The 21,618-nt window shown below is 52.7% G+C and overlaps 2 protein-coding genes across 2 annotated transcripts; one reads left to right on the top strand and one right to left on the bottom strand.

Annotated features, from left to right (window-relative positions):
• The first annotated feature begins 411 nt into the window (after positions 1 to 411).
• Positions 412 to 16,473, top strand: LOC117650812 (tubulointerstitial nephritis antigen-like). The gene is made up of 9 exons (XM_034394417.1): positions 412 to 566; positions 5,333 to 5,456; positions 12,992 to 13,334; positions 13,560 to 13,626; positions 13,853 to 14,138; positions 14,457 to 14,752; positions 14,982 to 15,190; positions 15,374 to 15,513; positions 15,609 to 16,473. Exons 3-9 carry the CDS (start codon positions 12,992 to 12,994, stop codon positions 15,741 to 15,743), a joined length of 1,476 nt encoding a protein of 491 aa, XP_034250308.1. The 5' UTR covers positions 412 to 566; positions 5,333 to 5,456; the 3' UTR covers positions 15,744 to 16,473.
• Positions 16,474 to 20,457, bottom strand: LOC117650801 (probable ATP-dependent RNA helicase DDX27). The gene is made up of 15 exons (XM_034394406.1): positions 20,269 to 20,457; positions 19,815 to 20,000; positions 19,645 to 19,744; positions 19,380 to 19,567; positions 19,094 to 19,272; positions 18,889 to 19,012; positions 18,685 to 18,812; positions 18,418 to 18,615; positions 18,182 to 18,326; positions 17,915 to 18,049; positions 17,660 to 17,837; positions 17,380 to 17,574; positions 17,023 to 17,280; positions 16,847 to 16,928; positions 16,474 to 16,761 (listed from the first exon to the last, which is right to left on the bottom strand). The coding sequence occupies exons 1-15, from the start codon at positions 20,356 to 20,358 to the stop codon at positions 16,596 to 16,598; spliced, it is 2,352 nt and encodes a 783-aa protein (XP_034250297.1). The 5' UTR covers positions 20,359 to 20,457; the 3' UTR covers positions 16,474 to 16,595.
• Between the last annotated feature and the right edge of the window lie 1,161 nt (positions 20,458 to 21,618).

The following is a 21,618-nucleotide window of genomic DNA, read 5'->3' as shown; positions in this document are numbered from 1 at the left end:
GTGTCCGGGATTTTGACCGCCTCCACCGGTCTTCTGGCCCACTGTGCGCTGTGTAGGGAGGGTCGGAGACGACATGTTCGGCTAGGCTAGACGCTGCTAGACGCTGCTAGACGCTGCTAGACGCTTATCAGGCAGGCGGGCCTGGCCGGGCTGCTCGGCGCGCTCGGGGCGGCGAGGCAGGTTGTCGGTGCACTGCCACGGCCTGGCCACAGCCACAGTGCCGGCCCAGAGCCCACTCAGCCCAGACGAAGCGAAGCGCCGAAGCGCCGGCAGGACGCCGCCAGCGAGCCAGCGAGGCGACGGGACGGGCAGAACGCCGCGGCCGCGACGCGAGGGACGCGACGGCACCGGGACGGCGACGGCACCGGGACGGGACACCGCGGCGAACCGTTGGCGCGGCACCACGCGACGCGACGCCGAACCGCGACCGCCGCGACGCGCTGGACGCACCGCGACGCGGAGAGACGCGGAGAGACGCACGCGCGGAGAGACTTGCGAGTCGCGCTGACGCGTTGACGCCCCACTGGATTGAGGGAATTCCCTGCAGGCCGCTGACGTCGCCGCAGGTAAGGACCGTGACAGCGTGACAGCGGCGCAACGCCCTGTGTGCCAGAAGCCCGGTGGAGGCGGTCAAAATTCTAGACGCATTTTGAGCTCCAGAGTCGCTAAATAGGGCTCGAATCGAACGTACACGTTCGGTTCGAGTATACTGTTCATCGACTCTGGATCTCAAAACGCGTCCACAGTTTTGGTCGCTTCCACCGGTCTTCTGGTCCACTGAGCAACGTCTATGGACAGTGGACAATACTGGAAAGAGTCTGTAATTAATTTGTCACCACATAGCTAGTTACATTTTCTCACCAGATTTCCTAGCTCACAATACTTTTGGTGACAAAAATTTTGGCTCTGCATAGCGCGCGTTTGAGCGCTGCAGCGTTCAAACACTATCGTTACCACTCATACACGGGTACTAGTCGTGCCGCACCGTTACCACACTGTGCACCGTTCGGCAGTGTTGTCAACAAAGTTCTACGCATGTGAGCGCGCCGAGTGTCGCCGAGTGGTGTGCCTGCTTGTTCGCCCATCTCCCAGTCATGCATCGAGTACCCGGGCACACGGTGTGTGTTGGGCTGGGTGCTTTGGGCAGCCAACCACGCGGAGCTGCGCGGAGCCAGCTAGGCAAACCTTCTGGCGCGAGTTGAACTTGAACTTGAACTTGCCTGGCGGGCTCGAGTCCGCTTTGGTCGGTTTGCTTCCACACTGGGAAATGAAAGAGTCACGATTAGGACCGCATATTTTGGTCGAGGTGGATTTTATCCCCCAAATTTTGGTGAAGACTTTCCGACGAAGTCCTGCTAGGTCCCTCAAGGTTCTGCAAGGTTCTGCATGGTTCTGCAAGGTCCTGTAATGTCCTGCAAGGTCCTGCAAGGTCCTGCAAAGGTCCTGCAAAGGTTCTGCAAAGGTCCCCCAAGGTCCTGAAAGGTCCCACAAGGTCCTGCAAGGTCCTGCAAAGGTCCCACAAGGTCCTGCAAAGGTCCTGCAAAGGTCCCACAAGGTCCTGCAAAGGTCCTGCAAGGTCCTGCAAAGGTCCTGCAAGGTCCTGCAAAGGTCCTGCAAGGTCCTGCAAAGGTCCTGCAAGGTCCTGCAAAGGTCCTGCAAGGTCCCACAAGGTCCTGCAAGGTCCCACAAGGTCCTGCAAGGCCCTGCCGGCCGCCGATAGGGGCCACATAAAAGGCGGCATTCCCCCTAGTTACTGCCTGGCCTCGCCACTCGGCCGTAACCTTGGTTGTGCACCTCGCGGAGTTTTGCCCGTTCTGCCTGCCTTTCGTCCTGCTTCGCGACAAAGGTGCGACTGTCCTCCCGGACCGCTCTCGGCGCCGAGAAGGTGCTTGTTTGCTCCAAAATCGAGGGGGGACAGTTTCAAATTCGTAAATACCATGCGAATTTTTTTTTTAAATACATTTTTTGGTAAAGTTTTGCTTTGAATTTTCCTGTGAATTTTCACAGATTAACACGGAACCTTTGGTGTCTCTTATCATCGCTTGGCTATTGCCGAACTTTTCGGCCTAACTGACAGGAAGGAGAAAATGCATCGCAAAAGACTCCAGGACTTGAACGCGCGGCTGGACAAATTCATTGATGCGGCCAGCGCGTGCATGCCGTGCAGTACACTTGAAGGAGTGCATCGCCGAGTGGAAAGGGGGGGGGGGACATGAAAGCTCTATTATCGCTAACCCGATCAGCGGACATGTGCTGACTGTGGTCCGGTCGGGCCTGCCATGGAGCCGTCCTGGAGGGGGTCCTCGTCCTGGAGGCAGTCCTCCTGGAGGGAGTCCCGGGGGAGTTCTCGTCTGCACGGCATTCCTGCCGCCATTTACTCGGCCGGGCCGCACGCAGACGGTGAGTTTGTGTGTGTGTGTGTGTGTGTGTGTGGTGTGTGTGTGTGTGTGTGTGTGTGTGTGTGTGTGTGTGTGTGTGTGTGTGTGTGTGTGCTCGGGCAGACGGGACCCTCGCACCCAAAGTAAACAAATCGTCCGTCTCGAGAGCGGCGAAATGGATCGAGTCGTCTTCGGCGTGCTCCGCTCGCCTCCCTTCGGCCCCTCCGGCCCCTTCAGCGCGCCACTCCAGATTCGTCCCTGTTTTCGAGTCAATCTCAGTCTCGTTTAGCGTGCCAAATGTCCCACTTTGTTTTCGTTTTCGGCCACACTCGCCGAGTCAAATGTATAACACGCCGCAAATTCAGGAAACAGAAAACTTTGTACACTGCTCCGAGAATTTTCGGAACTGACTGTGTACTGCTGAGGCCGTTGCAAATTTTCGACGATCAAATGAATTTACGGAATATGGCTTTCTTTGAGTCAGCCGGTTTCTCCTCTGTTGACTGGGCTTTTACTGGCCCGTTTTGACTGTGTTTACGAGTGTGTGCGCGGGATTTCAAGAGTCGGCCGTCGACCCTCTCTAGGGTGGCACCACTGTCAAATGCCCCCGGCGTTGACGTTGCTACCAACAGCACATATTTTCGAGTCGTTTTCCAATATTTTTGTAAGTCAAATTTTCGACGCCGTCAGAAGTCGAAAATTCACTGTCAAACATCTAGTCGTTTTCACCAATAATTCAAAATGAATGACTCGGTGTGATTTAATACTACTGTTATCAATTAGAATTTTTTTAAAACCTTTTTTTTTAAATTTTTTGAGTGCAGTGGCAGTGTCACGTCACGGCCGCTTCCAAATCCTTTCGTTTATGAGCCGGTCCGCCATAACGCTAACGAATCTGCCGGCTGCCCCGGTCACTTTATTGTCCACATTCGCCTGGAGAGAGAGAGTTAGAGAGAGAGAGAGAGAGAGAGAGAGAGAGAGAGAGAGAGAGAGAGAGAGAGAGAGAGAGAGAGAGAGAGAGAGAGAGAGAGATTTGGAAGGCGCTCTTTTCCCAACGACGTCGTACACAGCGTCTCGTATGTACAGTTCGGTTGGGCAGCCTCGGGCCTTCGGGCCTTCGGGCCTTCGGGACTTGGAGTCTTCGGCACGCCAGGGCCGCCAGGGCCGCGGGCCGCGCTATGGTATGCGGGTGCAGTACGCCGCGGCGGCCCGTGGGGCCTTTAGGCCTTACTTACCGCGCTGATTCACCCGGGAAGCATTTCGCGCACTTGATGTGCGGCACGCTCACTCCAACGCGGCCAGGGCGGGGCGGGGCGGGACAGACAGGGCGTGTTGCATAATGTCACGGAGGAAATGTAGTTCACGGGCAGCCAATGGGACGATGCGCTCGATGTGTGTGTGTCTGTGTGTGAGTTGCGGCGCCAATGTGTGTGTAATGGCTGGCGCCCACCACCCCTTAATCGCACCGATTCCACACACACACACACACACACACACACACACACACACACGCATGCATGCACACACATACACATACACACACACACACACACAGACTCTGGCACTGGGCCGCACCTGTATGACACCTGTCCAAGGCGGAGAGCAATCATCTGGTCCCTGTAATGGGTACGTGTGTGAGAGAGACATTACACGCTCAGACGCACGCACACCAAACCCGGGACATTTTTGTCTGACTTGACGTAGAGGAATAGCTTCAAAATCGAGAATGTTTTTATGTTATGTTCTTTGATTATTTTTGAGAAAAAAAAGCGATGCGAATTTTTTGGAGGCAATAAGTGGGCCGCTTTTATGGCAGAAGGCCCTTACTCTCTTATCACTGTATGTCGCACGGTCACACACTGTCACACACGGTCACACACTGTCACACACTGTCACACGGCGGCAGTCCGTCGCTGTCGCGTCACTGCGTCGCGCTTTCCAAAGAGACAGGCTCGCTGGACGTCGCTCTACTCCCCCTGGCCCGTCAGGCGCTGCCGGTTATTCTAACGATCGATTAATCGATTGATATAATCGACAGATTTATAGTGACAACCGGCGGCGGGCGGCGCGATAGTCAAATAAAAAGAAATTACCCAATTTATGATTCCCCGATGTCCCACAGCTAAATCACTCGCGGGCAGACGACCTCTAATCGCTGCCTGATTTTTAAGGGGCTTTAAAGGGTTTTTAACTTTAAATTCGCACAATGCGAGCCGACACCCCCTTCAAACGGGTCCGATCTTCGCCCGCAAAAATTCGTTGTTCCGAAATGGGGGAAAATGACCATGGGGGGGATTGGTTGCCCCCGGCTTACCCTTAGACGGTATTAGTTAATTCAGCCCTTAACCTTGCCATTCAGATTAGATTGGCCTTGGCATCAGATTTGGAGACTTCAGCAGGGGGCCCTTAGAGGGTCGCACGGGTCCCCCCCAATGGCTTCCCCCATCCGACTTTAAAATTAAAATAAAAAGGGACTCCAGAAAAAATTTGTTTTTTTTTCCCCGATCAACTTTTTACCACAGTAATGGTTTTTTTTTTTTTTCTTTTCGGTCTTTGTACCTAAATTAATTAAAGGCGGGGGGGCCGGGTTTATTTATTTTTGGGTTGCGACTTTAGGGACGCCCCCGGCAAGAAGCTCGCACCCTCGCTAGCGAAATCGTGAGTTGGCAGCGGAAGCGCGGACTGACCAGATAAAGCGCAGTCACGGCACCGCCGTCTCTCTCGCACTCACGGGGCGTCCCCTGAAGGTGCGAGAGAGACAGAAAACGACTCAGTCTGCAGGAGGGCTTGGGGCTCCTGCCCGGTGCCGATGAGGAGATAATCACGCTCAGAGATTTAAATCGATGCGTCGTCAGCATTTATGGGACTTCCCCGACGGGGCAACGCATAAGCCCGGCGTCATTCTGGGGTTTAGGTTTGTCTCACCTTAACGCCTGTTTCCATCCTGTCCGCAGAAAACGACCCTCCGCCCGAGCATGTGCCTTGGCGGCGGCGGGAATCGAACCTCCGACTCGATCTCCAGAAGAGCAGCTAAGCGCGGCCGGTCGTGAAAGGGAGCCGGCCGACCCACTGCGAAAGGTGAGTGACAGAGAGCGCATGACTGGCTGACACGCACAAGTGACGCACTGAGCGACGGAGTGATGCGTGGGGTGCCCATTCAGGCATCGCATTTCCAGTGGTACTCGCGAAAAAAAGCTCAGCGTGAAATCTTGATTTTTGGAAAAAAGTGTCTTGGTTCAAGAACTGTCTTAAATTTTAGATCAAAACTTTAAAATGAAGATTTTTTTTGGCACAAAAACAGCAACAAGAAAATGAATATATTTTAAACATTTCTCGAGTACAAAAATTTTTTGAATTGAGAGCCCTGGCGCTTTTGTATTGCACGTTCAGGAAACGCGTTTTCGCTCGTCTGCGTCCCGAGAGCTAATAATCAATAACTCCGCAGGGGTGCACGCACACCGCGTCACAGAGCTCGTCGTGAAATTTAATTGTTTGATTGACTTGACAATGCTCAGCATGCACCTTTTCCTTTCGCTGCGACGACCCTCATCGGTCCCGTGCTTGGCGGTCTTGGCAGCGGAGCCAGGGGGTCATTAAATGCAAAGTTTCCTCCTAGAGAGAGACAGCGTTCTGATAAGGGAAGGCCCCACGGAGTTGACACACGGTATCTCTGCGCGCCGATGGCACCTCACATCTGGTGCCGTTCTGGCGCCAAAAAGGGCACTCCCGATCTACCCGAAAAATGATTGGCTTGGCTCGGCTGATGCATTAGCCGCGTACCTGGGTCGCTCCGCTCGCAGCTGTCGCCTCGAAAGACGTGCACACTCTGCCAGCTGCAGATACTCCCATGTGACAGGTTGGATGGGAGCTATAACGTTGTCGCTGGCACGGCTACATTTTACTTTGCTTGCCTTACAAGCTGGAGCCAGCACGGTATTCCCTCGATGCTCATTTCAGTCGAAATATTCCTCTTACTTCATACCCAAGGAATGTAGGTCCGAGAGTCAAAGAAACGCTGCACCGAACATTAATAAACTTGCAACCATCTTTCTCAGGATGTGCATAGTTTTTCGAGCATTTATCTTCAGGGGAAGGGGCTTCTGTAATTCATCTCGGAACGTTACAACAGTCATAACACTTGTCACTCTCGATCTCTCGATCTCTTCTGTGCCGTGGGAATTCGCGAGGCATCATTTGTCACGATTAAAATTGAAGAGTTGGTATTTATTGAGAAGCAGTCAGTCGGGCGGGGGCAAGCGCGGGGAGGGAAGCGCATGATGAACTACGACCAACTCAGTAGCATCTCCCCAACACCTTCAATCAAATAACCATCATTTATATGCAACTCGTAGATTGGCCACACAGTCGTGTGTGTGTGTGTGGTGTGTGTGTGGCGGGATGTTATTACACACACGTGCTAAGTGGATCACAGACACACACACAGACGCACTGTGCAATTTCCTTGCTCGTGCGCACATCCAAGTGAGCTTTGTAAAAACCTTTCAGGCAGTAGTCTCCTTTCCGTCCCCAAATTACGTGGCCGCCGCTTCGTTTCTGGGAGGGGCGAGCGCCGGGCCGGGCCGGGCGAGGAAGGCGCGACGACGAGGCACGACACGGCAGGTGAAGTCATGAAGCCGCAAATCATCTCGCCATCCTATCCGCGCGTGCACGTGGCGCACCGACGAGAGAGAGAGAGAGAGAGAGGGAGAGAGAGAGAGAGAGAGAGAGAGAGAGAGAGAGAGAGAGAGAGAGAGAGAGAGGTGTGTGAAAAGGTCGTTACTGGAATTAACAGCGCAGCGCAGCGCCGCGCCCCGGGCTCACCGCTGCACCGCGACGACCGTCCGTCCGTCCACAGTGGGCCAGAAGACCGGCGGAGGCGGCCAAAACTCTACACTCGTTTCGAGCTCCAGAGTCGCTAAACGGGACTCGAACCGAGCGTGTGACCCCACGAACGGATTCCTCGTTCGGAGAGCAATCCATTGGTGGGGTCATACGCTATGCTCGAGTCCTACCCCTGACAAACTGAGGGCCAGGTCAACTCGGGGGTGACTCGGGGGTAACTCAAGGGGAAGTCGGGGGACTCGGGGGAACTCGGGGGGAAGTCGGGGGGAAGTCGGGGGAAGTCGGGGGGAACTCAGGGGCAAGTCGGGGGGAACTCGGGGGGAACTCGGGGGCAAGTCGGGGGGAACTCAGGGGCAAGTCGGGGGGAACTCAGGGGCAAGTCGGGGGAACTCGGGGGAACTCGGGGGCAAGTCGGGGGGAACTCAGGGGCAAGTCGGGAGGAACTCGGGGGGAACTCGGGGGGAACTCGGGGGAACTCGGGGCAAGTCGGGGGGAACTCAGGGGCAAGTCGGGGGGAACTCAGGGGCAAGTCGGGGGGAACTCGGGGGGAACTCGGGGGCAAGTCGGGGGGAACTCAGGGGCAAGTCGGGAGGAACTCGGGGGGAACTCGGGGGGAACTCGGGGGGAACTCGGGGGCAAGTCGGGGGGAACTCAGGGGTAACTCGGGGGCAAGTCGGGGGAACTTGATCGACTCGCCCAAACACTAGAAATACGCTCCAAACTAGCACCGTTGCCTTTGTCTCGTTGCCCCGATTCTAAAAGTGCCCCTACTTGCCCCTCTAGCTCAGCGGTTCCCAACCTTGGGGTCGCGACCCCAAATGGGGTCGCGAAAAAATTTTGAGGGGTCGCGGCGAGGTGGCTGGGGTCGCCTGGGGTCGCGGTGGTTTCCCGGCTGGCCCACACGCCGAGCACTGGCTGCTTAAATGCCGCAAAGTTGATCAAAACGGTCACAAATGTGTGTAAAAGATCGTGTTTTGGGTCGACTTTAAGCATCCACTGCTTCTGATCCGAGGCGGTAAATCGCCCTCCCTCAACGGGCAATTGGTCTTTGGACCTTCCTTTTGCATGCCTTTGTTACGGAGTGCAATTATCTGCCTTAGTTTGGGAGCAGTTTTGCCGCAAAGTTGATCAAAACGGTCACAAATGTGTGTAAAAGATCGTGTTTTGGGTCGACTTTAAGCATCCACTGCTTCTGATCCGAGGCGGTAAATCGCCCTCCCTCAACGGGCAATTGGTCTTTGGACCTTCCTTTTGCATGCCTTTGTTACGGAGTGCAATTATCTGCCTCAGTTTGGAAGCAGTACTGCCGCAAAGTTGGTCTAAACAGTCACAAATGTCTGTGAAAAATCGGGTTTTGAGCCGACTTTAAGCATCCACTGCGTCTGATCCGAGGCGGTAAATCGTCATCCCTCAACGGGCAATTGGTCTTTAGACCTTTCTTTAGCATGCCTTTGTTACGGAGTGCGATTATCTGCCTTAGTTTGGGAGCAGTTTTGCCACAAAGTTGATCAAAACACGATTTTTCAGACATTTGTGACCGTTTTGATCAACTTTGTGGCAAAACTGCTCCCAAACTAAGGCAGATAATCGCACTCCGTAACAAAGGCATGCTAAAGAAAGGTCTAAAGACCAATTGCCCGTTGAGAGATGACGATTTACCGCCTCGGATCAGACGCAGTGGATGCTTAAAGTCGGCTCAAAACCCGATTTTTCACAGACATTTGTGACTGTTTAGACCAACTTTGCGGCAGTACTGCTTCCAAACTAAGGCAGATAATGCACTCCGTAACAAAGGCATGCAAAAGGAAGGTCCAAAGACCAATTGCCCGTTGAGGGAGGGCGATTTACCGCCTCGGATCAGAAGCAGTGGATGCTTAAAGTCGACCCAAAACACGATCTTTTACACACATTGTGACCGTTTTGATCAACTTTGCGGCATTAAGCAGCCAGTGCTCGGCGTGTGGGCCAGCCGGGAAACCACCGCGACCCCAGGCGACCCAGCCACCTCGCCGCGACCCCTCAAAATTTTTTCGCGACCCCATTTGGGGTCGCGACCCCAAGGTTGGGAACCGCTGAGCTAGAGGGGCAAGTAGGGGCACTTTTAGAATCGGGGCAACGAGACAAAGGCAACGGTGCTAGTTTGGAGCGTATTTCTAGTGTTTGGGCGAGTCGATCAAGTTCCCCCGACTTGCCCCCGAGTTACCCCTGAGTTCCCCCCGACTTCCCCCGAGTTCCCCCCGAGTTCCCCCCGACTTGCCCCTGAGTTCCCCCCGACTTCCCCCCGACTTCCCCCCGACTTCCCCCCGACTTCCCCCCGAGCTCCCCCGGCTTCCTCCCGACTTCCCCCCGACTTCCCCCCGACTTCCCCCCGACTTCCCCCCGAGTTACCCCGAGTTACCCCTGAGTTACCCCCGAGTTACCCCCGAGTTGACCTGGCCCTCAGTTTGTCAGGGGTATTTAGCGACTCTAGAGCTCAAAACGCGCCCGGGATTTCGACCGCCTCCATCGGTCTTTCTGGCCCACTGGCGCCGTCCTCCTCGCGTCGCTTGGCGCGGTCGCGGGGGAGGCGCCGCACCGCGAGGCGCTTATCTCACTGGTCCGCGGTAAACAGCGCCACGCGTCACCACCAGCATTGATTCATTGATTTCACTGCTTGGCTTGCGTCGTGCGGTCAAGTTCAACAGTGGCGGTCAATGTCAAGGCCTCGATGGTCAAAAGTCATGAGCAGGCGCATCAAAAACAAAAATCATGGCGATCCAGTGGTCGAGAACAAAGACCACGGCAGTCAAGCCGGTGGCCGAAACGGAGACCGCGGTGAGCAGGTCGTGCTCACGGCGATCAAGAAGTGCCGCGTGCCACCCGCCCCAATTAATCGCGGCACGAGAACAGAGAGAGAGAGAGAAGAGAGAGAGAGAGAGAGAGAGAGAGAGAGAGAGAGAGAGAGAGAGAGAGAGAGAGAGAGAGAGAGAGAGACGGCACGCGTACGCAGCGCGCGAACACGGGCAGGCCGAGTGAACGTCTCGGCGTCTCATGACGAAATGTATTAGTTCTTTGGCGGGAGAGTCTTGGGTTCGGAGAGTCTGGGGACGGTCCCCTCGAGAGAGACACCTCAACCGCAACACGCTCGGTATGCGCCAAGCACGGCGAAGCACGGCGAAGCACGCGCCAACGTCACAGGGATTGTTTGCCGTCGATAATAGTGGCGGGAATGTGCGCCTATTGGCTGCCGTGCTGCCGTCTGCGCGGCGAGGCGGCGCACAGTGGGCCAGAAGACCGGTGGAGGCGGCCAAAACTCTAGACGCGTTTTCAGCTCCCGAGTCGCTAAGTGGGACTCGAACTCGAACCGACCGTGTGACCCCACCAATGGATTGCTCTCCGAACGAGGAATCCATTGGTGGGGTCACACGTTCGGTTCGAGTCCCGTTTAGCGACTCTGGAGCTGAAAACGCGTCTAGAGTTTTGGCCGCCTCCACCGTGCGGCGTGCGGTGCGCGTGTGAGTGGGACAGTGAGAGTGCTTGTGTGTGGTCGCCCGGCCCGGCCCGGCCCAGGCCATTCAAAGGCACTCAAAAGGTGGCACATCCCGAGCGAGGCGAGTCGCCGCACTGATTAGCAGCCAATCGGGAGCGTGCCTTGGCGCGCCTCGGCGTGTCTGCGAGACGGACTGGCTTCCTGCAGTGCATGCCCATCCCATCGCTCATTCACACTGCATGACAGGATGCAGTGCACTAGGTGGATTTGCCTGATTGCTTCGGTTAATGCAGGATCCGGGCCGTCGCTCCGTCTCTCTCGCACCGCAGGGCGCACCGCCGCGTCCCGCCGCGCCCCGCTCGGGTGCGAGGGAGACAGAGCGCCGCGAGGTGCGATGAGTAAATGGGAGCGCCATTGTTTTGATGGCTGCGGCGTGGCGGCCGATGGCTGGCCAATGGGAGCACGCCGATGACGTCATCCGTGACGCTGCCCTTCTTGGCCACCGCGGCCACGGCGGCCACGGCCAGGCTTCGCGTCGCGCTGCGTCGCACGTTCGGGGAAACGGAGTGGAGTATCCGGTGTTGGGAACGAGTGGCTTCATCCGGAAAGTGGAGGGGAGGGAAAGCCTAGATCCTCACAAAATCCCCGGAAGAAATAAAATGAAAAGGCGACGCGTTTTGGCGGCAGTGGCCGCGTAGCCGCGCGTCTCGAATCCACAGTTCCCATTGTAAGACTTTACCTCCGAAACGTGTGAAACGAAACGTGCGCTCGTTCGTCAGCAATAATTCGAGCCGCCCGCGATTCTGTCTGTCTGTCTGTCCATCCGTCCGTCTGTCGGTCTGTCCGTCTGTCTGTCTATCGACCTGCCTGTCAGTCCTGTCCGTCCGCCCGGTTCGAGAACCCGGTTCGATGCACTTTTGCATCCATCACTTTAATGTGTCGTGGGTAAAGGATGCGCGGGGCGCGGGGCGGCCGGAGACTCGGTCAAAGGCGGCCGCAGTGGCGCGGCAAGTCCAGCGAAACCCAATATCGATCCATCATCCGCGAGCCGCGGACTCGGACGCTGATTCAGATTCAGGTTCGGATTGGCGCTTCACGTCGGACAGGCAGAGAGACTAGTGCGCGCCAAAACACAGCGCGCGGTGCGGCAGGCGGTGCGGCTATTAGGTCTCGCGGGCCAGGGAGGGAGGGGAGGGGGGAAAGCAATCACTCCCCGAATAAGCCCGCGGGAGGGGGGGGGGGGGTGTAGCTTGGCTGCGAGCACGTGTCGCGAAGTGGCAAACAAAGTGATACACTAGATACCGCCACTCCCCGCCCTCGCCGCGCTCGCTGCATTCCAAGCACGCCGTCAGTCCGAGTGCCCCCCTCACCCAAAGCTCCGCGGGGGGGCGTGGCGCCAAGGGGGGGGGGGGAGACGATGCACCGGAACAAAGGCGTCGTTGATTCTCGAGTACAGCTGTCGTCAGTCTCTGTCTCTCTCGCACCCTCCGGGACGGCCAATGAGAGTGAGAGAGGCAGAGCGACGGGTGGCGGCAGGCGGGGCCCAGTGGGGCCCAGTGGACGGCCGGCGGCTGACCCAGAACACGCACTTACTCGCAGACGTCACTGATGATGCCACAGAGGCGCTTCGTCGCTCTGTCTCTGTCGCACTCGTGGCGCGTCCCGCAGCGATGCGACAGAGACAGAGCGACGAAACTGTTCTTCGGAGCGCCTGTAGGGTAGGCAGTCCCGTCGAACAGGCGACCCCGCCGCGCTGCCTACCTCCCAGGCGATTGCGATTGATGCCTCGACGATCGTCTGGCTTTCAGGCCCGCCCTGCCATGTCGGTGATACACCAGCACGTGGCGGGGAGAGAGAGGGCGTGACGAAACAAGCGCTATTTTCTAAAGGGACCGGCGAACCTTTATGTCCTTATCATCGGCCCGAGAACAGAGCGTCTCCAGGCCGCTGTTAGTCGCCCTGTTCACATATCCAACAGCCAGTCAAACAAGGCTATCTGGATATAACTACCTGGAAAGGCTCTTGATAAGGCGATAAGGCGTCGGCCACAACACGGATAGTGTAATGAGGTGTTATGCACCGCACTGCATCGCACTGCTTCGCTTTTCCAAGTGCGCCACAGAACACCGTGTGACCCCACCAATGGACTCCTCGTTCGGAGAGCAATCCATTGGTGGGGTCACACGTTCGGTTCGAGTCCTATTCAGCGACTCTGGAGCTCAAAACGCGTCCTGCATTTTGGCCGCCTGCTCCCCTCTTCTGGCCGACTGTGCGTTGTCACCCTCTTCTTCGCCTGCTCCAGATGCTGGAGGCGCTGGGCGTGCTGCTGGTGCTGGCGCAGGGCGGCCTGGACGGCCTGGACGCCGCCAGGGTGGGCCTGGGCGTCGCCACCGTGACCGTGGCCCCCGACCTGCAGGGCCCGTACTGCGCGCAGATCAACAAGTGCTGCCCCGGCCGGCTCGACGAGTGCTCCGTGCCCATCCTGGGCACGCTGTGCTACTGCGACACCTTCTGCAACCGCACCTACAACCCGGACTGCTGTCCCGACTACTTCAACCACTGCCACGGCTACAGCGGCTATGAGCCCTTCGAGGGCGAGGAGACGTGGACCAACCGGCCGCCGCGGCCGCCGGGGTCCCTCACAGGTGAGCCCGACAACCTGTCTCTCTCGCACTTGTACGGGACGCCCCGTGAGTGCGAGAGAGACAGCGCACCTATCATGTGTGGTCTAGCCCGTAATGGTAATGCAACGTAGGCAGCCATGCGGACTGAGGCGCGTGGCGGGACTGCCTGCACCGCAGGCGCTCGTACTGTCAGAGTCCACGGTTTAATTTTGTTTTTTCAACTTTCCGTTACGTTGCCTGTTGCAGCCGGGTGCTTCTTCAACGGTCGCCACTACCCGCTCGCGGAGACGATCAAGTTCAACTGCAAAGACTGGTGAGCCGTCGCTACTCCACGCGCGAGAGACTTGGGGAAGCTCCGCGCGCGGGGTAGTCACAGGGTTCCCTGTTTCACGTGCTGTGCGAGTTGCAAGAAGCACGACCTTGGCCATACTCCTTGTCCGAGTGACTTTCCATGCGTGGGCGGTCCCTTGCGCGAGGAGTATCGCCGAGGTCATGCAGTGTGCAGCGGACTAACTTGCTCTCCTTTCGCTTCCGCGCAGCAAGTGCGTGCAGATGGCGGACAAGGCGGAGATGCTGTGCTCCGAAGAGACGTGCCTGATCGACACCAAGGTCCTCGAGTGGGTGAACCGCGACCAGGGCCGCGACGCGGACGGAGGGAAAGGCGCCGGCCGCGGCGGAGGTGGCGGGTTCGGGGGGTCCGAAGGGTGGCCGACGAAGGGGCCGCCGCGGTCCCGGTGGACGGCCTACAACTACACGCAGTTCTGGGGCAGAACCCTCAAGGACGGCATCAGTCTGCGCCTGGGAACGCTGCAGCCCTCCGAAGCGGTGAGGAATCATCTGTCTCTCTCGCACGCCTCAGTGGGTCAGAAGACCAGTGGAGGCGGCCAAAACTCTACACGCGTTTTGAGATGCAGAGTCACTAAACAGGACTCGGACCGAACGTGTGACCCCACCAAATGGATTCCTCGTTCGGAGAGTAATCCATTGGTGGGGTCACACGCTCGGTTCGAGTCCATCTAGTGACTCCGGAGCTCAAAACGCGTTTTGTCCGCCTCCGCCGGTCTTCCGGCCCACTGTGCGCCTCCTATGAGTGCGAGGGAGAGAGAGTGACATCCCTGGGCTGCGCGCTGCGCCGCTGTGCAGGTGCTCAGCATGACCCCGCTGCGACACCCGCCGGAGCCCCCCAGCTTGCCGGCCTCCTTCGACGCGCGCAGCACCTGGCCCGGGCAGCTGTCCGCCGTCCAGGACCAGGGCTGGTGCGGCGCGTCCTGGGCGCTGTCCACCGCCGCCGTGGCCTCGGACCGCTACGCCATCATGTCCCTGGGCAGGGAGGCTCCCCGCCTGGCCGCGCAGCACCTGCTGGACTGCAACAACCGCAAGCAGCACGGCTGCAACGGCGGCCACCTCGACCGCGCCTGGTACTTCACGCGCAAGTTCGGGTGAGTGACAGTATGACAGGACAGGGCAAGCCGCACAGTGGGCCAGAAGGCCGGTGGAGGCGGCAAAAACTCTGGACGCGTTTTGAGCCCCAGAGTCGCCAAATGGGACTCGAACCAAACGTGTGACCCCACCAATGGATTGCTCTCCGAACGAGGAATCCATTGATGGGGTCACACGTTCGGTTCGAGCGACTCTGCGAGAGAGACTGTTGCATTGCCCCTGCTGCAGGCTGGTCCCCGACGCGTGCTACCCCTGGACCGGGCGCAACGACACCTGCCACGTGCCCAAGAAGGCCACGCTGCAGACGGCGCGCTGCCCCCTGCGGGCCGTCACCTCGCGCAAGGCCAAGACGGAGCTGTACAGGATGGGGCCCGCCTACCGCCTCGACTCCGAGCAGGACATCATGAGGGAGATCATCAAGTCGGGGCCCGTGCAAGGTGAGGAAGTCGACGCCACAACCCTCGACAACTATTTGGAGCTATATTGCAATGTTCATAAAAAAGCAATAATTTTTTTTTTTAAATCAGACCGTCTTATGTGTTAAACTAACAATAAATAAGTCCACTAAAATAATAATTTTTTGTTAGATATCTAATATGTTTTCCTTGTAATTTTTACAGCAACAATGCAGGTCTTCCACGATCTGTTCACCTACCGGTCCGGAATCTATGAGCATGTGCCAATTGAAGAGATGGAACGCTCAGGTTTTCATTCAGTGAGAATCATTGGCTGGGGTGAGGAGGAAGGAGTCAAGTACTGGGTGAGTCGAACAACTTCTGCCAAGTTGAATGAAACTGAGTGACCTTAAAATTTGTGTAGTTCATGACTGATTTTATTTTTGACCTTCTTTTTCAGCTCGTTGCTAATTCGTGGGGTGAATGGTGGGGAGAGGGTGGCTTTTTCCGAATCCGGCGAGGAGTCAACGAATGCCAAATTGAACACTTGGTGCTAGCTGCTTGGGCACACACCCACAATGCCATTACAGTGTGAACCTTTAAGACAGATCCGCAAGGCACATGAAAAGCCCCTGGGGCCAAGGATTGACATTGCTACTTAAGTGACCCAACAATGTTCAGCAAAGAAAGCAGTTGTCTGCAGATACAAACCCCAGTGCATTTTCCTATGGATGATTTAATTCAACAGGGGCCTTATACTGGGTCAATGCACTATGGAAGTTTGCCTCAAAGACGGAATAAAAAGAGGCTAAATTATTGAATAAGTAGCACACATGGTATCAGCCATTTTATACGGCTGTTTCTGGCTTCCATTTTTAAAAAGTGACTATGACATTAATGTTGTGGAGATTATAATTCTGTCCAATGAATTCTTCTCAGTTTACAGTATGCTTCCATGCTGAACTAACATGCTCATTAAGTGTGGCCAGGCATTCTGCTTAATATCCTGTAACCACTGCCAGAGCAAGAGCTTCTGTAGACCTGTGTTCTCACCTTTGTATTATTAAGAGTGTTACCTTACTGTTAATGTGATGCTAGCTTTAAGTGTCTTCTGTGATCTGTTACATTTTGAATACATAGATTAAGATTCCTAAATTTAGGTATTAGCTTGGAACTAGATAAAGTAAAGAAAAAAAGAGGCTTGCTAAATTTTCCTTGTTCTGCTATTCAAAACCCAAGGCTGAGACATTTACTATGTTGTGCTGATGCCATTGTTTTTATTTTTTACTGTGTAAGACAGATGGAAATAAGAAAATTTAACTGTGTTCAGTTCATATTATTTTTGTTTACTCCCCAAAGAAATCATTCACAATCAGTTTTGGTCAATAAATTGTAAATTAATATGCCATAATAAATGGACAAAATTTCTAACTCAAGTTCTGCATTATTACCATTTCCTCTTGCCTTGCTTCTTGTTTCGTTTGTCTTTCTCTTCTTTGACCTGCTGTATCTTTTGCCTAATTCTATCAATGGATTTTTTATTTCTGGTATTTTGATTGACGCCTGACATTTTCTTCTTAAGAATTTCATCCATTTTCTTCTTTGAATTAGCCCTAAAAACATTGGAAAAAGTGTCAAAAGGTTGTACCTTCATGAACCAATAAGATACACAAAGAAAAAAAGAAATTCAAAACTTACTCGTGTCTTATTTTCTTCAGATTTCTCTTGGAAGTATCTGTAAGATCTACATCAAATGATGACATCTTCCTCTTGTCACCACCTGCAGAACAACATTGCAATTTATTCCCATTAGATGTAAAGTAACTAAGTACCACAATAATATAATGAAACATCATGCAACATTAGAGACAAACCTGAGTGTGCTTTTCTATCATAAACTGTGGCTATCTTCTTTGGCTTCCTCTTCTTCTTAGCAAGTCGTGCTTGTAGAAGGGAAATTTTATGCATTTCTTTTTGCGCACGACCCTCAGGTGTATTCTCATCAAACATATTTGCTTTCTGTTTCTTCAGCTTTTCTTGTTTCTTTTTGGCTTTCAATTCCTCTTTTTCTTTCTGTTTCTTCTCAGCTTTAGTAAGTTTAGGAGCTTTAGGATCTGACAGACGCAATTTTTCTAAAAAAAGAAAAGGAAAAAAGAATAAAGAAAATGAGATTAGAGCTTAGTTGATTAAATTGTCTGACATACACGGCATTGCCTCATAAGTTGCATTACTTTTTTCATCCTCCCTTTCTTGTTTATTCTGGAACCAATCCCTTTTCTCAGATTTCTCTCCAAATAATAGTTTTTCAGCCTTGTTGGCTTTATTCTCTAATTTGTTAATCTCACGCTCATCAGCCTCATCTTGTAAGATTCTCTTTATTTCACCTTCAACTTGTTGACATTTTCGTCTGTACTTGTCAATAATTTCTGAAAGAGCAAATCACAATTAAGCATTGTAGACTAGATAAAAGGTACATCTCACCTCAGATAATGGAAGAGAATGACACATTACCTGGGGGAATAATTCGATTTTTCACAGGTGTTGTAGCATTTTTAATAACATCTTTTACTAGTAAACGCTCATATTCACCAGCTAATGAAACAGAAATGCCACTTCTTCCTGCACGAGCAGTACGACCCACTCTGTGAATGTAATGTTCAAGGGTTGCTGGCATCATAAAATTAATTACCTGTAAGAAGAACCCAATGTCAGCAATATCATACAAAACAAAACTACAAATATTTGTCTAAAAAGAAAGTCACTTACTGATTTTACACCACGAATGTCTAAACCACGAGCTGCAACATCAGTGGCAACTAAAACATCCAAATCTTCTTCTTTGAACCTACGCAAACTCTCCAGACGTTGAGGTTGTGTTAGATTACCATGAAGCTCCCCAACCTGTTGGGAAAGGTTAATAATGAAAGAGGCTCATCCAAAAGCGAAACATAGTTTTGAAAATGAAATAAAGCAGTCCATTTATTCATCATGAAACTATGCCTTGAACTGCAATTCTAAATAACAATGGATTACCTTAACTCCTAATAGGCCTAGTAAAAGACGAATCCGATGGGCAAGTTTTTTAGTTGTTACAAAGACAATGGTGTGGTCCCTAAATGTACGGCATACTAAAGCTGCCAAAATAGCTTCTCGGTCTCTTTCATTTCCACGACGTATCCTAGGAACCAAAGAAGATTTCATAAAAAGAATTCCAAACTGCAGAGATATGTGAACAAACTAAAATATTATTATCATTATTATTAACGTACCTGACAAATTCTTGTCTCAAATTTAGAGCAACTTGAGAGTTGGTGTCAACAAAAATTCTGACAGGTTTAGTGAGTGAAATTGATACAAGATCTTCAACTTGGTCAGTCATTGTTGCAGAAAAGAGCATTGTTTGACGTGTGCGGGATGTTTGTTTTACAATTTCTTTCATTTGTTCAGCAAAATTCTCATCCAACATTCTGAAAGAAGAGTCATGATGAAACTCTACTCAGTACTCAAATAAATAAAAGTAAAGTAATAACAATTACCTGTCAGCTTCATCCAGAATAAGAACCTCAATTGTAGCCAGGGTAAATGAAGGGGCATTTTTGGCATGATCAATCAATCTACCTGGTGTTGCAATGACAATGTCAGGGTTTTTACGAAGTACATTTTCCTGCAAGAGTGAGAGAGGGAATTATTTAATGACGGGTCAACAGCAGCTTTCAGCTCTTGGAATAAAATGCACTAACCTGAGCTTTCAAATCCAAACCTCCCACAGAGAGACCAATTTCTATAGTTGTGAACTGGCAAAGCTGTTTGGTGACTTGATAAACTTGAACACCAAGCTCACGAGTTGGAACTAGCACCAGGACCCTATTGCATCAATAGACCATCTTAGTAAAGCAGAGAGGGGAGGGATACCAAGTACACTTCCAATGCCAATATGGTGAATACCTGGTGGCTACTTGCTGACTTGTCCTATAGAGGAGCCGTTCAATAATGGGAAGCATGTAAGCTGCAGTTTTGCCTGTTCCTGTGGCAGCACACGCACAAATATCACGTCCTTGCAATGCAACAGGTATTGCTGCAGACTGAATAGGGGTAGGGTGAATAAAATTCATAGAAGTTATGGCCTGTTAACAGAAAACTGAATAAGTAATTCTACAAGCAAGCTGTTGTTTACATGCTAAAATTTATTACAGTAGACCAAATTAGAACTCATTTTAAGTAGGATGCTTGCCTTCACAAGTGGTCTGGACAGATTCATTTGACTAAATGTGGAACTTTCATCAAAGGGAGGAGCATCTTCAAAGAAGTCATCTTCCGATTCTAGTTCCTCAGCCTCAACTTTCAAAACATTAGACCCTGGATCTTTGCTTTGACTTTTCTCTGACCGCTTCAAATTTCTCTCTTTTAGCTTGATGTCATCTAATAAAATAAAAGTCATGAGATTTTAAACTCATAACAGATAAATGTATGGGTCACACTGAAGATGCACAATTTACCTCGTTTTAATTCATCATCAGATAGTTCATAATCATTGACCCCGTCATCGTGATTTACCTCTTCATTGTCCAAATCATCATCATTAATGCCAGCTTTCTTCTGAAAAAAGAAATAACAATTGAAAAGGCAAAGAAAGAACAAAAGATAAAAAATGCAAAGTTACACTTACTTCTTTCATTAAGCGTTTATTTCTGACTGAAGAAATCTTGTCTTCAATTTTTTTGTTTGCTTTGCGTTTTATGAATTTAGCAACATCATCCCAAGTATCATGGTTATATTCCTGGACACTTGACACAAACTGGAATTCCGGACTGAAATCTTCATTGTGAGTTTGCTTCTTTTTCGTTGGCTGGTACTGAAAGCAGACAAGGCAGACAAAATAAATATTGCAGCAGAAAGGGCGAAGAGGTTAGGTTTGCAATGTTGGTCGATCTTCAGAGGAGTGGACGCTGGTGACAGAAAGTGTGAGTGAACTCGGAAGCCCTGTGCATAGAGCTTAATTTTAACTCATCATTTAGTCAAAACGACGAATGAAGTTTTGTTTTTAAACACGATGAATGCAACACTGTCGGTCCGACACGTGTGGGGAAAAGAGACGAAGTCATTGCGGTCTTGGCACTCACACTTTCTTCCTGGTCCGAACCGTCCGAGAAGTCCTCGACTTCGTCGTCGTCTTCAATGGTTTTGATGCAGTCAAATTTGGGCCGACTCATTTTTACAAACAGTGTCTAGTAACCTAAACTTCAAAACACTGGTAAACACACTCACGGACAGGTTTCCAGAGCCTTCTGTCTTTTCACCGCGGGGACTCGCACTGCGCGCCATCTATCGGATTGGTTTCGAAACAGCGGGACCGCGGGCGCAGGCCGCGGGAAACTCAACATCGCGCCGGTAAGGTGCCCGGTTTTACGCCTCTCTCCTCACACTTTAGGCTCCCGAATACCGAATAAAGACTGAAAAGTGAATTCATAGGCAATTTTTCCTTGGTCGCAGGTCACATGTCACATCGCAGGATGGTTCCGTTCGGCAGCGGCAGTGTCCGCCGCGGCGCTACTCCACGCGTCGGAGCCACCCAGACACAGCAGGGGGTATCGCCCAGCAAAGTTAAGGTTGGCGCTTGCGCTGGCCTCCGCCAGCCTCCGCGCGCGTGGCGCGTCGTCGAGTCTCGTAAGGGAAAGCGACAACAAATTTCCTCTGTCATGTTTGGCTTGTAGTAATATACTCCTTGATTGTCTACCCTCGTCTTCATAGCTTTCACGTGGCTTGCGGGAGTTCCCTCAGTTGGACCGATCCCCGCGTCATTTTCAAAACAAGAGACTGGGGGAAGTACATGCCAAGTGCGAGAGAGACAGTCGGCGTCATCAAGGGAACGTGTCCCGGTGATGGACGGCGTGTTTGCCGCGGCAATCGGCACGACACGAAACTGCACCCCCCCCCCCTCTTCCAGTGGGGGCGCGCTGGCACGCTGACTGATTAACAATTGGACCGGAGCCCGCGGCTCATCAGGCAGCCACCGACCAGGACCGACTAGGACCGACTAGGACCGACTAGGATCGACCAGGAAGCAGCCGTGGTTGCAGGCCAACTGCCCCTAGCCACCACTTTCATTTCAGGCGTACACAATGTTACGGGATTACGGGAAATTATCTACACTCCAAATCCAGGGTGTCTAGAAACTATACGCCTTAGGCGTATGCCACAGAAATGGAACTGCCTTAAGGCGCCTTGATTCTACACGCCAAAGGCGTATACCCCATTGAGCACCTTTTGCAGATAGAAGTTAGCATGTGAACACCATTGGTCGAAGGAAAGGTGCGTGCATTGTAGTACACACCCTGGATCATAGGCACTGAGCTCAACAGGACTCTAGGTGCGTTGAATGCAAACACCGCCCTTGGCCGAGGCCATGCCTACCGAGGCCTTAAAGGGTGTTTACATTCTACGCACCTTGAGTCCTGTTGAGCTCAGTGCCT

The sequence above is a fragment of the Thrips palmi genome, unplaced genomic scaffold, assembly GCF_012932325.1.
Source record: "Thrips palmi isolate BJ-2018 unplaced genomic scaffold, TpBJ-2018v1 HiC_scaffold_10, whole genome shotgun sequence".
NCBI classification, from domain to species: Eukaryota; Metazoa; Arthropoda; class Insecta; order Thysanoptera; family Thripidae; genus Thrips; species Thrips palmi.
Note: the sequence above shows the minus strand (reverse complement) of the source record. Positions and strands in the feature narration are given on the sequence as shown.

Coding starts and splice junctions, on each gene's coding strand:
- LOC117650801 (XM_034394406.1), bottom strand. CDS start 20,358: ATGAGTCGGCCCAAATTTGACTGCATCAAAACCATTGAAGACGACGAC. Junction 19,745..19,814: donor ATAAACGCTTAATGAAAGAA/GTAAGTGTAACT, acceptor TTCTTTTTTCAG/AAGAAAGCTGGCATTAATGA. Junction 16,762..16,846: donor CTGAAGAAAATAAGACACGA/GTAAGTTTTGAA, acceptor CAATGTTTTTAG/GGCTAATTCAAAGAAGAAAA.
- LOC117650812 (XM_034394417.1), top strand. CDS start 12,992: ATGCTGGAGGCGCTGGGCGTGCTGCTGGTGCTGGCGCAGGGCGGCCTG. Junction 14,139..14,456: donor CGCTGCAGCCCTCCGAAGCG/GTGAGGAATCAT, acceptor GCCGCTGTGCAG/GTGCTCAGCATGACCCCGCT. Junction 14,753..14,981: donor TACTTCACGCGCAAGTTCGG/GTGAGTGACAGT, acceptor CCCCTGCTGCAG/GCTGGTCCCCGACGCGTGCT.